Source organism: Lepidochelys kempii, chromosome 3 (genome assembly GCF_965140265.1).
Source record: "Lepidochelys kempii isolate rLepKem1 chromosome 3, rLepKem1.hap2, whole genome shotgun sequence".
NCBI classification, from domain to species: Eukaryota; Metazoa; Chordata; order Testudines; family Cheloniidae; genus Lepidochelys; species Lepidochelys kempii.
In genome coordinates, this window is record NC_133258.1 from 8,617,715 (window position 1) to 8,634,189 (window position 16,475).

General features: G+C 41.7%; 1 protein-coding gene across 9 annotated transcripts in view; it reads left to right on the top strand.

The window, feature by feature from the left end:
- Positions 1 to 16,475, top strand: part of MSRA (methionine sulfoxide reductase A) — a 449,168-nt gene that overhangs the window by 269,884 nt on the left and 162,809 nt on the right. For all 9 annotated transcript variants that reach the window (XM_073335656.1, XM_073335660.1, XM_073335662.1 and 6 more), the window contains one exon: positions 7,170 to 7,274. In XM_073335656.1, coding sequence (XP_073191757.1) covers positions 7,170 to 7,274 — 105 coding nt within the window. The remainder of the gene's footprint in view (positions 1 to 7,169; positions 7,275 to 16,475) is intronic.

Below are 16,475 nucleotides of genomic sequence, written 5' to 3' on the forward strand. Positions count from 1 at the left end.
TTTGGAATAAAAATAAATATAAAGTGAGCCCTGTACACCTTGTATCCTGTGTTGTAACTGAAATCTGTATATTTGAAAATGTAGAAAACATCCAAAAATATTTAAAGAAATGGTATTAAAAGCGCCCTTAATCACGCGATTAATCGTGATTAATTTTTTTAATCACTTCACAGTCCTAGTAAAAAGCATTACAGAGAAATATATTAAAAACATGCATGATAATAAGGTTACCAGAGTTCATTCCAACTCTAACATGAGTTCTGGCAAGAGCAGTCTTTCAACACCCCAGCCTAGGGGTTTCCTTGTGGTTACAAGTTCATCACAGCTTCAGCTCAGAACAAGTACACTCATGACAAGGTTTGTCCACCCTTTTATACAGATAAGGGGTGTTTGGTTTGGAGTTTCCAGAAGCAGTTATTTAGTATTTAATGGGCCTCTCTCCCCATGGCATACCTTCAGAAGGTTTGCTTCAGAGGGGAGAAGTTGCATTCCCCTCACCTCAAGGTACTTCCTAGGAAACCACTTCACAAGTATTGTTCCAAAAAGACTTTTGAACTTCCTTATACCTTCCAGAAATTGCATTAACTTTGTCTTCCTGCTCGAGAAGATCCATACAAACTCACAATAGTACATAACCCTCTGCACTTCCAATACGTTGTATCCCAAAGCTATTAACCCTAATTCAATAAGGTTCATTCAGAATATTACAGGATATTGTCAGTCTGTCACGGTGACTTTTTATCATTTTGCTAAATGTTCATGGTACACCACAATGTAGTAGTCCTCTACTAAAACAAATATTAAATTTTAGACAGATCTCTCCTTGGTAATATGCATGAAAGGCCTGATGCAATGTCTGTTGGATACCATTGACTTTTGTGGAGCAGGCACCAAATCTTGCAGCCTTTATTCAAGCAAAACTCCAATGGATTTCAGTGGGACCTTTGTTTGAATAACAGCTGCAGGATTAGGCCAACGCTGACAAACTCTAGTGTCTTGTGGACAGTGCTATATGCATTTGTTGTGCATTTAAAATAGCCAAATTCAAAGTCATGCATGTAGGAACAAAGAATGTAAGCAAGTCTAACTTACAAGATCACTGGAACATTATGTACAGTTCTGGCGTCCACACTTTAAAAAGGATGTTGACAGATTGGAAAGGTTAAAAAATGAGTCCCAAGAATGATTCAAGGTTTGGAAAATCTGCCTACAGTGAAAACTAAGGGAGCTCGATCTATTTGGTTTATCCAAGAGAAGGTTAAGAGATGACTTGATCATGGTCTATAAGTACCTATGTGGGGAGAATATTTCTAATAATAGACAGGTTTCAGAGTAGCAGCCGTGTTAGTCTGTATTCGCAGAAAGAAAAGGAGTATTAGTGGCACCTTAGAGACTAACCAATTTATTTGAGCATAAGCTTTTGTGAGCTACAGCTCACTTCATTGGATGCACCCGATGAAGTGAGCTGTAGCTCACGAAAGCTTATGCTCAAATAAATTGGTTAGTCTCTAAGGTGCCCCTAGTACTCCTTTTCTTTCTAATAATAGAGAGCCCTTTAATCTAGTATTTCTTAACGACTGGTCTGGAGACTGGTGCCGGTCCCTGAGATCTCCCTGACTTTTTTGGAAGGCAGCAAGCTAGTCCCTGCTATCAAAAAGGTTGAGAAACACTGGTCTGGAAGACAAAGACATAACAAGATTCAGTGGCTGCAACTTGAAGCTAGACAAATTCAGACTAGAAATAAGGCATAATCGGCAGTGTTTATTAACCACAGAACAACTTACCTAGGGATCTGGTGGATTTTGCATCACTTGAATTCTTTAGATCAAGAATGGATGCAATTTTAAGAGAGATACTAGCTCAAACAGAAATTCCGAACTTGATACAGGAAATTCTATGGTTTGTTATTCAGGAGCTCAACTAAGGCTATGTCTACATTCCAAGCTAGTGGTATGATTCCCTTGCTTGGGAATTACTTGCATTAGCTTTCAGCAAATAAACCAGGGAACATAACTCTGTGTTTTATATTGCAAGACCGTTTTATGTTAGACCACCCCAGAGGTGGAAATATCAATACAATTTTTAGTAGCAACTGAACACTGAATTTTCTTAATTCATCACATTGGAAAAAATACCCTACCCCTTATTAAATTCCCTGCACCACTTCCCCATATTTGACCTTGGCATGGGGAGACTGGACTTGCTCTCAGTTAAGCCTCACAACATGCTATGCAGTAGGTAAAGTTCCTCCTGTACAGAGGGGGAAATTGAGATACAGGGGCTAGTGGTCTGATATATTGATCACCCTCAGCTATCATTGACGTTGCCACTCAAGCTCTTAGGTTTTTGATCCAGTATTCTGACACTCCTATACTAAAAATATAAAATAGGGGTAGAATTGTCAGTAAAACAAACACATAGCGCCGCCGGTAAAGGGAAATTACTTAGGACAGAGGGAAAAATTAGGCTAGTTGTAAATCTGGGAGTTTTTCATATGGGTATGCACATAAGAAAACAGAATGAGATAACCGTTTTGAGTCCATAATGCAGTTGTCACAAAGAGCAATTCTAATCTATGTATACATAGTAGGGTTGCTAGGTATCTGGTTTTCGACTGGAATGCCCGGTTGACAAGGGATCCTGGGGTCTCCGGTCAGCACCGCTGACTGGAACATTAAAAGTCCGATCAGTGGTGCAGGCAGGCTCCCTACCCAGCTCTGTGTGACTCCCGGGAAGCTGCTGGCATCTCCCTCTGGATCCTAGGCAGAGGGACAGCCATGGGGGCTCTGTGCGCTGCTCACACCCCCAGAGTCAGCTCAGCAGCTCCCATTGGCCAGGAACCACTGCCAATGGGAGCTGAGGGGGCGGTGCCTCCAGGTGTGGGCAGCGCGCAGGGGCATATGGTCACACCTCTGTCTAGAAGCCGGAGAGAGATGTCACTGCTTCCCGGAAGCCGCCTGAGATAAGTGCCACCTGGAGCCTGCAACCCAACCCCCCTGCCATGTCCCAACACCCTGCCCCAGCCCTGAGCCCCCTCCTGCACCCCAAACCCGAGCCTCACCCCAGAGCTGTCACCCCCAGCTGGAGCCCTTACTGTACCCTGCATCCCAACTGCCTTCCCCAGCCCAGATCCCCCTCCTGCACCCTGAACCCCTCATCCCTAGCCCTACTCCAGAGCCTGCAGCCCCAGCCCAGAGCCCATACCTCCTCCCAAACCCCTGCCGCAGCCCAGAGTCCTCTCCTGCACGCCAAACTCCTCATCCCCAGAGCCCGCACCCCCAGCCCAGAGCCTGTACCCCCTCCCGCACCCCAACCCCCTGCCCCAGCCCGGAGCACTCTCCTGTACCCCAAACCTCTCATCCCTGGCCCCACCACAGAGCCCCACCCCCAGCTGGAACCCTTGCCTCCTCCCACACCCCTACCCCAGCCTGCAGTCCTCTCCTGCACCCCAAACCCCTCATCTCTGGCCCCATCCCAGAGCCCACAGCCGGAGCCCTCACCCCCTCTCACACCCCAACCCCCTGCCCCAGCCTGGTGAAAATGAGCGAGTGAGTGAGGGTGGGGGAGAGCGAGTGATGGAGGGAGGGGGATGGAGTGAGGAGTGTGGGCGTGACCTCAGAGAAGGGGCAGGGCAGGGGGGGTGGGTCAAGGATGTTCCATTTTCTGCAAATAGAAAGTTGGCAACCCTAATACATAGTCTTTTTTTAAAAAAACAAAGGTTATCAAAAATAGTTAAAAAGGTGAGAATCAAAACACTGTTATAAAGGAAAAGTTGACAAGAAGCACTGAGATGTCACACAGATACAGATGTCTTTTTCCATTGCTCTGTTATGGAGCTTTTTTTGCCAGAGTTTGACTCTCCATTGAAAGAACACACTGCTGCTAATCCTTGGACACTGGCTATGTTTTCCGAGTAGCAAATGGATATAGGCTAAACAGACAATCAGCTATTGGCAAACAGTCCTCTCATGAACAGTATCATAAAGTCTTACAATCTACGGCTAAGTTCTCCGATAGCCATTTTGAAGTTGAAGGAGAGTTGTCTGTGGAAAGTAGGGGATCAGATAATAGCTCCTATAAATAAAGGATTTCTGTTTGCCCATTTAACACCAAATTAAATTATATTCAGTGATACAGAAAACTACTTTAAAACTGATTTTAACTTTGTTGCGTTTTTTGGGAAGGTTTATAAAAATATTCATATTTGTTAAAACTTCCTCTTGGAAATTAAAGTGAAGCTTGGTTCTGAATAGAGTATTAGACCTTATGGTGATTATTAAAAACCAGTTAATCAAGAGGAATAAATGAACTGAGAACATTGAACTGCTTACTCGAGCTAGCGTGCTAAAAATAGCAGCATGGACTTTCCAGTTTGGTTTCCAGCATGGGTTTTCCAGCTCCCCGACCCCCTAGGCTTGAGAGCCTCAGCTCCAGCCCAAGCTGCAACATCCCACTGCTATTTCTAGCATGATAGTTTGAGCCCCACTAATACAAGTCTGTCTACCTTGGCTTGGAGGCTCACTCCTAGTTGGAGTGCAGACATACCCTCAGGAGCCCTGTTTCCATTGATTCCCCTGCCCCACCTGCTCTGTGTGCTCCTTCCAGTGCAGCTCAAAGCACCCAATCCTGCATGATGCCTCCTGCTTGTCTGCTTATGTATAGCAAAATCATTGCTGAGGTATCCATCAAAGTCAGTGGGAAATGAAACAGCTCAGCTCCTTGCCCATAAGTGCTCTGAGTGTGGAATGGCAGTTAATCATGCTGTGAGTAGCAGTAACTTTCATGCTATGTTATGAAAGAAAATCCACTGGGTTCAGAGCAGAATTTATTGTGTAAAGGCTTTGAGGAAAATTAAAGGTGAATCTGAGAAGGCCAACAGACATCATCCCCCTGTTTTTCATCTGAGGAGGGATATTGGTTTTAGACATGCTTAAGTTCTAAAAACCCACACTGTCCTGTAGCCACACATCACAAGGTTTTTTTTCCTTGAGGGTCAGACCATAGTTCTCAAAGCAACACAGTGATTTTCTTGTTCAGAGGAAAAGTAGAAAGTTGATTGTTCTGACTAATCTAGGAACTCAAAGAAAGTATGTTGACAAGATGTAATTGCTGCTCCAGTTGTGAGGAAGAGTGGAAACTCTGTTGTTTTGAAGTTCTTTGAGAGACTGTCTTCTGATATAAAACTGGTCAGCTTAGACGTGCTATTTACTCCTGTCGGTGAGATAAAACCCTTTTGTAAAGTTCACACTGAGTTAAAGAAAAGAAGAAATATATGTTGATGTTAGCAACTATTCCCTTAGCTTTCATTATTAGCCACTATACACAGAGAAGTCATAATTGCCATATTGGAACAGACCATCATCCATTTAGTCTGCTCCTCTAGTCTAGGCAGTGTCATGACCCTATATTTGTGCATCAAGGAAGGTGAAAGCCCCCATAATGCTTGTGGCCAATTATGTAATGATATTCTTTAGGGTGAAAATCTCCTTGCTGACCCCCTTTAGCTCTCAGTTTATACTCTATGGGAGAGGCCCATGTCACTTTATAACCAAGTTAGACTGCAAATTATTTTTATTCATGTAAATGTCTAATCCTTCTCTTTTAACCTAACGTCAAATTCTGCCTTCAGACATATGAGTAACTCCCATTGCTTTCAATAGGAGTTGCACTGGTGAAGGTGGAATTGGGCCATCACTGTATTTGTCTGATTAATGTCCTGCAGAGGAGGATAGCTTGGTTTATATGCTATGTATAAAATAATTTCCTTTTACTTGCTACTAATCTTAATGAGTGTCTCTTTGTTGTGTTATGAGACAGGACACATAGTGAAATCCAACTGGGTTCTATAATTTTTATGATTGTATATAGTGCACCTCTGTCATATCCCTTTTTACTTTTCTACCTTCCAGATTAAATTTAATCCTAATATTTTAAATCTTTTCTTGTGTCTAACCTGTACTCTTCCCTTTGCCTTACGTTGCTTCTCATTTCCTTTCCCTTCTCTGTTTTCTGTATTCTCTGTCCTTTTGACTTTTTTTCAGTTCTGCTGTGCATTGAGCCAATGTCTTCACAGAGTCCTCCCCAATGACACTTAGAACAGTAGCAGCTAATTCAGAACCCCATCAGCAGGCCAGATTCTTCTGTCTGCTTCACTGCTGTAAATCCAGATCAATTCCACTGAAGTGAATTGAATTAATCTAGATTTACACTGGTGTCTGAGATCAAAGTCTAGCTCTGTGTGTTCAAGCAGTGCACGCCCCTCCCCAACAAAATGTAGAACTGGCTGTTCTTTTTCCTTGTTAATATTTCCAGTGCCTTTTATTGATGTTGAAAATGTAGATTTCGCCAAAGAATAGAATATGTATTTTTTTACTTATGGAAAGTTTACACTAATAAAGGAAAATATTTCTTCATTTGAAAACTCTTTGTATATGCTTGTACAATACCTCGCACAATGGGGGCCTGATCCTGAGTGAGGAGTATGTGCATTATGGTAATATAAATATTAAATAATTATAAGAAAAGAAGTTAACTGGCCTGATTCTGCAGGCTTTGTGAAGCTAGCACTTTCAATACAATCAGTGGGAGCTTGGGTGTGTAAGGGCTGCACAATAGGGCACATAAAGTAGCCAAAAATAGGAAATAATCTCTTTCAGTGTGCAATGCCCTGCACACATTTCATTTGCTCTCATAGTGCTCAGTCACGCACTTAGAGCCTTTCATTGAAGCCCATTGGTATTCTGTGGTGTGGGCAACACAGGATCGTTTGCAGCCATGTGTTTAATACTGTATAACAGGCACGTGGAATTTGTTTTTTGCTTTCATTACTTCACTCATTTCATATATTTTAAGGAATATTTACCCAGAATTTGTATTTACATTTTTCAGAAAGTTGCTGAACTCCTATGTTACGGTTGGTCTTATTCCTCTCAGTTTTGCTTCCAGTTAGTTTAGTCCATTATGGGCCTTATCCAAACTAGCAATTGTCTGACTGTGGATCCTGTCATAAAAGAATGTGTAAGGGAAGCTGGGGCTAAAAATTATGTTAGGTGAAAACACAAGTACATTACCTTTTTGTGTTTTGGAAAGCAAAAATATTGTGCTTCATGTCTTGGATATGCCTTGCTTGATTGTTACTAATACTGTCGAGTTTTGTATTGTCTTTTTAGGGAAAACTGGCCATACAGAAGCGGTGCGAGTAGTGTATCAGCCAGAAAACATCAGATTTCAGAAACTGCTCAAGGTCTTCTGGGAGAATCATGACCCGACACAAGGTAGAATGATGAGTGAGCCAGTATTTAATTATCTTACTAATTACAGCTGGGATAATTAGTGTTTGAGCTGCATGGAAGAGATGAACCTTGAAATCACATGGGAGCTCAAGAATATGATTGCAGACATTTATTGACAGAGAGCGAGAATGAGGATATAGAAGCTCACAATACCCCTCCCCTGTTACAGCTGTCTGTGCTGAGAAAATTCCCACAGAGAGAGGGACTAGACAATAGAAAATCCTTTCACCTTTCATTATGACGATTTTTCTTAATGCTATCTTTTGTCTCCTAAATTAAAGCATATTTCTTGGCAGCTTCAGAGTTGGCAATTTTATTCATGCATGGAAACTTTAGCCTCCATAAGTTTTACATTTTTCATCCTTTTTAAATTACTATGGGTTTCTTTTCTGATTAGAGAAAATGAGCAAAAGGAAGTAAGACAGGATGCTCAGAGGTACCACCAGCAGCAACGTATTTGCTTCTTGCCTTATTCAAGCATTTTGGTTTAATTTATCCTCCTTGGAAGTAGCAACATGATGCTGTTATGCATATCTGCTCAAATGGAAATGAAGAATTGTACTGAGAAAACATTTCAAGGGTGTGTGTGTGAATAGTTTCAAACAACATCAACTCTAATATGATGCCCTGAAATACTACATAAAAATAATTCATTTCTACTTTCTCAACCTTGTCACTACTGTTGTCTTACATTTACCTATCTGGTTAATATTAAAAAGGACAATCTTAAGAGGGGTGTATGTTTTCTTCTCTTATGACCTTCTGGAGACCTCGGCTTTAGTAACTGGAGTGGAGGCAAGAGGGAAAAAGTCCCTTTATCAGGAGATGTGGGAGACATCTATTGAATATTTGGAGATCTGCTTCCTTGGGGTTTCAGTCCAGTTCACAGTAGACAAAGAAAAGTTTAAAAAACTGGCACCCTTTTCAGGTTGAACCTTCTTCTGGTCACCTGTTAACTTTTATTTCTGATCCATGTGTGTCTATTTCATTTATACGCTGATCCTAAAAACCTCTACTCACAGGAGTAGTCCCCTGTGCAGAACCATTATCTTCAAATGGGACTATTTGTGTGAGAAGGAGCTATACCTGTGAATTAGAGTACACAGGGTCAGGTCCTTATATTGTAAGGTTTCTTTTTGCATTACAGGATAGAGGCTGGAACACACCAACGTTCAATGCATTAGGAATAAGCTTACAACAGAAAAAATACCACCGCAGTTGGCAACAGTCGGCCATCTAGTTGACAGTCTCATCAGTGAGCTCATGGATTGAATAGCATGGAGGCTAAGTTAACGTCTCACTCCTAGTAGTATTCTACTTAAGTCAGGGTTGTGGCAGGTTGATGGAGAAATGTGGGAAAGTTTGTACTGCCCCTGTCTATGGTGGCTGTTTTATGTATTAATACAGAACTTCTTCTAGAGCAGAGGTTCCCCAAACTGTTCTGGTGATGCACAGAGAGATGGCTGGTCACATGGTGATGACTCCCCCCCCCCAGCAGCCAAATCCAATTAAAGAATTCCTAAAATTACTTTCCTTTGTCAGCAATTGCTGTAGTTGCCACAGGGGTATAACGAGACCACGAACAGGCATGAACATGATTCACAAAACAGCGAGTGGAAGGGGTGGTATTCACAAGATGCTTGTGGTATGTAAATGCAGCCCATGCTGTGAAAAAGGTTCAGAACCTCTGGTCTAGCAGTTTTCACAGGCATTAACTTTAAACATCAGATACAGTTTTTGTTCAAGATAGTGAGAAAAAGGTTTCTGCCAAGCTGGCTGTCTGAATATTTTGAAGCAGCTTCCCACAGTGCATAGAATCATAGACATGTAGAGCGGGAAGGGGCCTCAAGAGATTATCTAGACCACGTTTGTGTAACCTATTCTTAAAAACCTCCAATGATAGGGATTCTACAACCTCCTGTGGTAACTTCTTCCAGTACTTAATTATTCTTATGGTTAGATATTAGGAAATATTTTCTAACTGAACTCTCCTTGCTGCTGATTACTCATCCTATCTTCAGAGGACAAGGAAAGCAATTGATCACCATCCTCTTTATAAAAATCTTTGACATACTTGAAGACTTATTAGGGCATCCTTCAGTCTTCTCAGGGAATACTAAACATGCCCAGTTTTAAAACTTTTCTGCACGGAACAGGCTTTCTAAACCTTCTCATTTTTGTAGCTTTCCTTTGGACTCCCTCCAGTTTGTCTACGTCTTTCTTAATGTGGGAACAGTTTTTCATCTGAGGCCTCACTACTGCTCAGCAGAGCAGGGCAATTACCGCCCCTGTCTAATGTATAAAACACTCCTGTTAATACACCCCTGAATATTAGCGGTACAGAAGTTTAGGTATATTACATCAACACTATTTCCTTTATCAGCCAAACTTGTAATCTTGTCAAAAAAGGATGAAGTTAGTTTGATAGGATCTATTGTCTGTAAATCCATGTTGATTAGCATTAATTATATTACCCTCCTTTAATTCTTTAGTAATCATCTCTCATAACAGCCACTTCATTATCTTGCCTGGGTCAAGGTCAGATTGACAGGTGGGTCAGACAGATGGACCCAGGTCATCCAGTTTACCCTTTTTAAATATTGTCACAGCATTAGCTTTCTTCCAGTCTTCTTGACCTTTCCAGGTGATCCAAGATTTATTGAAAATTAAATTAATGGTCCAGCAAGCTCCTCATACAGTTACTTTAAAAAACTCTAGGATGCAAGTTTCCTGGATCTCTTGGCCTCCTGGACCATCCCTAACTGCTAAGTTGTCTAGCAGGAATTCAGCCATGTAGGATGGGTTTGTGATTAGATACCTTCTGAGGCTTTGACAGGTTGAGAAGAACTGACACCTGGATCACAAGCTTCTTGACAATATGAGGGTACTATCTATTGATTCTGGGGTTTCATGGATCCAAAGATCTTGCTGCTGGGTGGTAGTTGTAGGACAAACAGGTTCTAGTGCCAGAGGATCTGTTTGATGCTCCAGAAAGAACTGCCTGTAAGCTTCAGTGCTTCTCTGTACGCTTACAGTCAAAGACAGACACACACCCACACCATTTTTCTTCTCCAAGGAATTAATAGATGCATTGCCAACACTCCACAGAGAAGATGCAGATTTTGTGTACAGCTAAAGATTTGGATCAGTATATAAGTGACCATTGAGACCCACTCTGATATCCCCTGGATCTGACATCATAAATATACTTACAGTTCTCAGAGTAGCAGCTGTGTTAGTCTGTAGTTGCAAAAAGAAAAGGAGTACCTGTAGCACCTTAGAGACTAGCCAATTTATTTGAGCATAAGCTTTTGTGAGCTACAGCTCACTTCATCGGATGCATCCGATGAAGTGAGCTATAGCTCATGAAAGCTTATGCTCAAATAAATTGGCTAGTCTCTAAGGTGCCACAAGTACTCCTTTTCTTTTTGCGACTTACAGTTCTGTAAGTCTGACCTCTCAGAAGAGAATTTTATTAACACATTATTGGACCCTGGGCTACTGACCTAGTTGTAACTAGCTCCTGATTACGAGCCAGGAGGGAGAATTTTCAGGTCTGGTTCCATGGTGGAACCATTGCAGAGTACACCCCCCCATATGGTTAAATAGAAATACCTAGGAGCTTTCATTAGCTTTATCAAGCTTTTGTTGGATCCAGTAGAGCACTGAAGTCCAGTGGGGCAGTTGGCCCAGCATTTTAGAAGGTCTCTGTAAACCAAGTATAGGTTCCTCCCATCTTGGAAGAAAGTCACATTGAAGGGTTGAGACATCCATCACATATACTTAATGGTGCATAAGGTTTGTTTCTTTGCAGAATAGAAATGATATTTTAACTGTTCAGTTGTGCTAACACAAGGTTAAGGGTGACTTGAACTCAGTCTGTCAGTATCTACACAGGGAAAATTTGATAGAGGACTTTTCAGTCTAGTAGATAAAGATAAGATCCCATGGCTAGAAGTTGAAGCTAGACAAATTCACACTGGAAAGAAGATGCAAATTTTTTACGGTGAGGGTAATTAACCATTGGAACAACTTGTTAAGGGTTGTGGTTGATTCCCCTCAGTGACAATTTTAAAATTAAGATTGGATGTTCTCTCTAAAAGATACTGTAGTTCAAACAAGAATTACTTCAAGGAAGTCCTAGGGCCTGTATGATACAGGAGGTCAGACTAGGTGATCATGGTGGTTCTTTCTGGCCTTAGCTATGAATCTGAACAACCTGTGGAACTTCATATTCACCTCTGGATTTCAGATAGAGAACTAATTTCTAGAACTGTTTCAGAGGTATTCCCCTCCCTCCCATGGTTGCATCAAACTGCAAGCAGCAAACATTATCAGACAGATATTCTCAAAAAAATCGCTTTATAGCTACATATATCGGTCTCTCTGCACATACCTCTGATAGGAGTCAAGGAAGACCTCTATAAATAAAACTGTACCCATAGCAGCAGTGTTTCATTAAATGCCTGGCTATTATGACTATTCTCCCTGAGAGTTTGGGTGTCTGCGTATATATAGGCTTGACTCTAAGAGCCCAGATGATTCTTCCCTAAGAGTTGGTACAAACAAGGATATTTTCACACTCACTTAGAAGATATATTATGGCAGAGCAAAGGCAAAGCATTCCACATATGGCACTGGATGGTGAGAACCCCAGGCCAGAAAAAGTTGACACATTATACTGGAGAGGAGAGCATGCAGAATGTGGTTATGTTGGTGCTGTACCAATCGTTCAGGAAGAACGGTGCCTGATGTTTGCATCAAGAAAAAGAAGGACCTGAACCTTCATAAATAAGTCAGAGTAGGAACATGAAATGTGAGGAATGTGTATGAAGGGGACCTCACTTTTGTGATCAAAGAATTGGAAAGATGTAAGATAGAAATATATGGAATCTGAGAGCTGCATTGGAAGGATAGGGGGGTCATTTCATGATGTTGGATGGATACAGTGTAATACTCAGGGTATGAGAAAAATGCACACCCATTTTCTCTCCTTATCGTATTCAAGGAGACAAAGTATGTGCTTGGATATAATCCAATCAGTGATAGAATCATTACAATTTGCCTTTGAGTGAAGCCAGGGAATATGTCAATCATACAAGTTTATGCCCTTCAACCACTGATGACTATGTGATTGATGAGCTGTAAGAATGACTTGCCTAAGCACCACTTACTAACTCACTAAAACATCAAATAAAAATGTCACCCTTATAATTGGTGACTTGAATGTGAAAGTGGGAGCTTTAAGCTCTCTTAGAGTAATGGGAAACAATGGTCTGGGCTCACAAAATGAGAAGGAAGCATTTAGTTGAATTCTGCTATTCCGCACTATGGTTAACTGAGAAGGAGTTTGAGAAGTGATGCAGAGTGCAGGAGAATAGCTTTGAGATGGAAAAACGTAAGAGAATATAAGGAACTGAGCAGATAGATTCAAGGCAGACTAGACAAGACCAGAGCAAATATAAGAGCAAAATGTATGGCGTTTGAGAACTATAAAGAGTAATAATACAAAAAGGTATATTCACAGTGGTCAGACTTCTTACCTAAAGGATTTTCCTGCAATCAAACAAGATCAGATCATGATGGTAGAGTCTTACTGATGGTGATGGTATTAAACATAGGTGGAGAGATTATTGGTCCATTCTGTATGCCTCACCACAACACAACAGGACAACAGAAAAGAGTGCGGAGCTGGAGCTATCAATCCTGCAAGTGGAAGTGGTATGTGGTACAGTATTGTGAAAAATGAAGCCTGTGAAAGCACCAGGGATGGATATCACGCCCACAGAAATTGTTAAGTGATTGGCAAATGCAGTACTGATATTATGTGGGAAATCTGTAATGACCAGAAATTGGCTGGAGGATTGGATGAAAGGAATTTTTCTGCCTTTACCAAAGAAGGGAAACTTAGAGTGTGGTAACTATTGTGATACTGCACATGAACAAAGTTCTACTCTATATAATCCAGGAATGCATGAAACTAAGGATAGAATTAGAACTACTGCTACAAGCTGATTTCAAAGAGCGCCAAGGCATGTATGCCCAAATCGCAAATATCTATCACATCCCTGAAAAATGCAGTGAGTACAAATCAGCCATTGATCATGTGCTTCATTGACTACTCCCGAGTGTTTTATACTGTCTGACAGGGCAGCCTTTGGAGGATACTGGCAGACATGGGGATTCCAAAGCATCTCATTACAAGTCTCTACAACCAACAATAGACCACAGAGCGACCAGCAGTAGGCTCCAATGAGGAGTTTTCCACTGAGCAAGATGTGAGACAGGGATGTATTTGGTCCTGAAACCTGCCTAACGTACATGCAGAAATTATGAGACAAGCCTTGGAAGATTTTGACAAAGTGGAAGGAGCTGGGATTTCCATTGGTGGACCCCCTTTTACCTGACTTCAGATATGTTGATGATATAACACTCTTTGGTACCGCCCCTGATATAATGCAATGAAGGTTGGAGTCTCTAAAACCAGTTAGTGAGGAATATGGACCATTCCTGAATGCAACGAAAACAAAATGCATGTATGTTAACATGACTAACAAAAACCAAGATAGAAATGGACACCATTATTACTAGAAGAGCTGTCGAGGCAGTAGATGAATTTAATTATCCGGTCAAGGAGGTTATTCCAAAGAAATCAGAAGATGACTAGGGATGGCTCACTCAGCTGTGTCCCTTAAGAAAGTGAGGAAAATTGTAGCATCCTGAAATGTACAAAAACGTGATTGACGACCAGCCTAATTTTTTCCATAGCGATTTAATGGATGTGAATTGTGACAAGTTAATACTGCTGACAATAAGAAAATTGAAGCTTTTGAAATATGGTTCTGGTGAAGACTCCTGGGTATCTCTTTGATGGAAAAAGAGGAATGCCTATGTTAGAAATATTATTGCAGAGAAGCAGACCCGGACGTTGGAAAACAGATGTACTTTGCTCATGTTAGGCATAGAGATGGAAATAACATGGAGAAAGTTATTATGGAAGGAATGGTGGAGGGTCATTCCAGTACGGGACAACCAGAGAGGGTATGGATGGATGGTGTGTGGCAGATCACTGGCAGGTCAACAGCTGAGTGCTCGAAGTTAATGCTGTATTATGAAGGCTTCAGAAAATTCTGCTATGATGTCACCGATATTCAGAAATGAATACATGAATTTACATGTGAGGCACTGAGGGCTTGGTATATTCCAGATGCTGCAACTTTTTTGCAGTGGAATGTTTCTTACCTAAGTTCCCTCTAAGCTGCATGGCTGCACAGCAGGCTATCGAGGGCTGCGCAGGTGGGGAGAGGCACCTCTCTCCTGGCCCCAGCCCCGGGGCTGCCATGGTGAGAGGGGAATCCTCTTTCCCTGCCACAGCCCTGAGACAGCCTGCACCCCAAACCCTTCATTCCTGCCCCCCCTAGATCCCACCCCAACTCTCTGCCCCTAGCCCTGAGCCCCCTCCCACACTCCAAACCCCTCATCCCTGCCCCCACCCCAGAGCCTGCACCCCCAGCCAGAGCTCTCACCCCCCTGCACTCCAACCCTGAGCCCCCTCCCATTACTCCGAACCTCTTAGCCCCACCCCCGCCACACATCCCCTCCATAATTGGTGCACATAACAAAATTCATTCTGCACATGGATGTAAACAAATTTAGAGGGAATATTGTTTATGACTGGTGCAGTTTACATGATAGCTTTAACACCTGGTGATGTCTGAGGTCTTTGACTAGAAAGATTTGAGCCACAATGTCCTAGTACTTTACAGATGCCTTATTTTGTAAGGCAGGGGAAGAACATGCCCTCCAGGTACTTACCATTTTCCTGACATCTGCAGTAATAGTGCTAGTGGGTAGAAAGGATTCTTTACCTTGATCTCTATCCACTCCCAAATTTCTCTTCTTTATCTGGTTAAATTCTGATTGAGAATATTACAGGAATACATTACACAGAATACCAGAGAAGGGTTTTCTTGTAGCCAGATGGGTCAGGAAAGTTTCCTATTCATAAAGTTCAGTATCCTAATTGTATAGATCCAGTGTCTCATCTTCCAGGGAAAGATGATATGTTGGCAAACTTTTTAAGCAGAGTTTCTAGCCAACAATAAAGGTCTCTGTCATGGCTGCCATCTGATATCTTTTTTCCAAAAAAATGAGGTAAATATTAGTTATTTTTCCCCCTAACAGGAAAACCAGGCTTATCTATGACTCTGATCCAAGGACAAGCAAATTCTAACATCAGTATTGTAGTTCTTCCCTGAATCAAGGGCAGGAACTTCTCTACATGTTGCCCCTGGTTCTAGTCAAGTGAGAGGGCTTTTGAATGTTGGTCTAGTTGGTACCAAGTTGCTGTCAATAGCGATGGTGAAAGATTGGGAATTTTGTCATTCAGCATCATGTACAATATTAATATTCACAAAGTCCTGCTTTCCAAGCTACTGGGTCTTCTGCCTCCAAAATGAGGTGGGAGTCTCTGCTTGGGTTCTAAATTTCTCTGGTCAAAAGCCTAATTTGGGATTGCTGGGATTCTTAATTATGAGTGTTATGCTGAAGACTAAAAGATCCTGTTGAAAAGTGGGAATCTTTGATCAGTCAAATTTACTCCATTATTAGGCATGGAAGGATTAAATTGGGGTCGACAACCTTTGTCATGTGGCCCCTCAAGGTAATCTGCTGGCAGGCCGCAAGACAGTTTGTTTACACTGACCATCAGCAGCCACGGCCACCTGCAGCTCCCAGTGACTGCGGTTCACCATTCCCAGCCAGTGGTAGCTGCCAGGGGCTGCACCAGCAGATGGTCAACAAAATGTCTCGTGGCCTGCCGGTGGATTACCCTGATGGGCTGCGTGCTAAAGGTTGCTGACCCCTGGATTAGATTTTTATTGGTAAAAGTCAATTTCACTGCACACACAAACCAATGAAAATTTTTCCATTGATGAGAATTGAAATATACAGATAGACAAAAGAAGAAATGCTGCTTGAGAACTTCGAGTTTGATTTAAGGATATTTACTTTGTATATTTTGACATGTGATGTTGACAGCTTGTGTTTTAACAGTTATCAACCTTTAATTTTTTGAATCTCAGCATCTGTCATTGAATTATTATTGTCTCCCCTAATTTTCTGCAACTGTGAAAAATTAAACTGATATATTTAAGCATTTTTCAATGTAAGTATTGATATAAG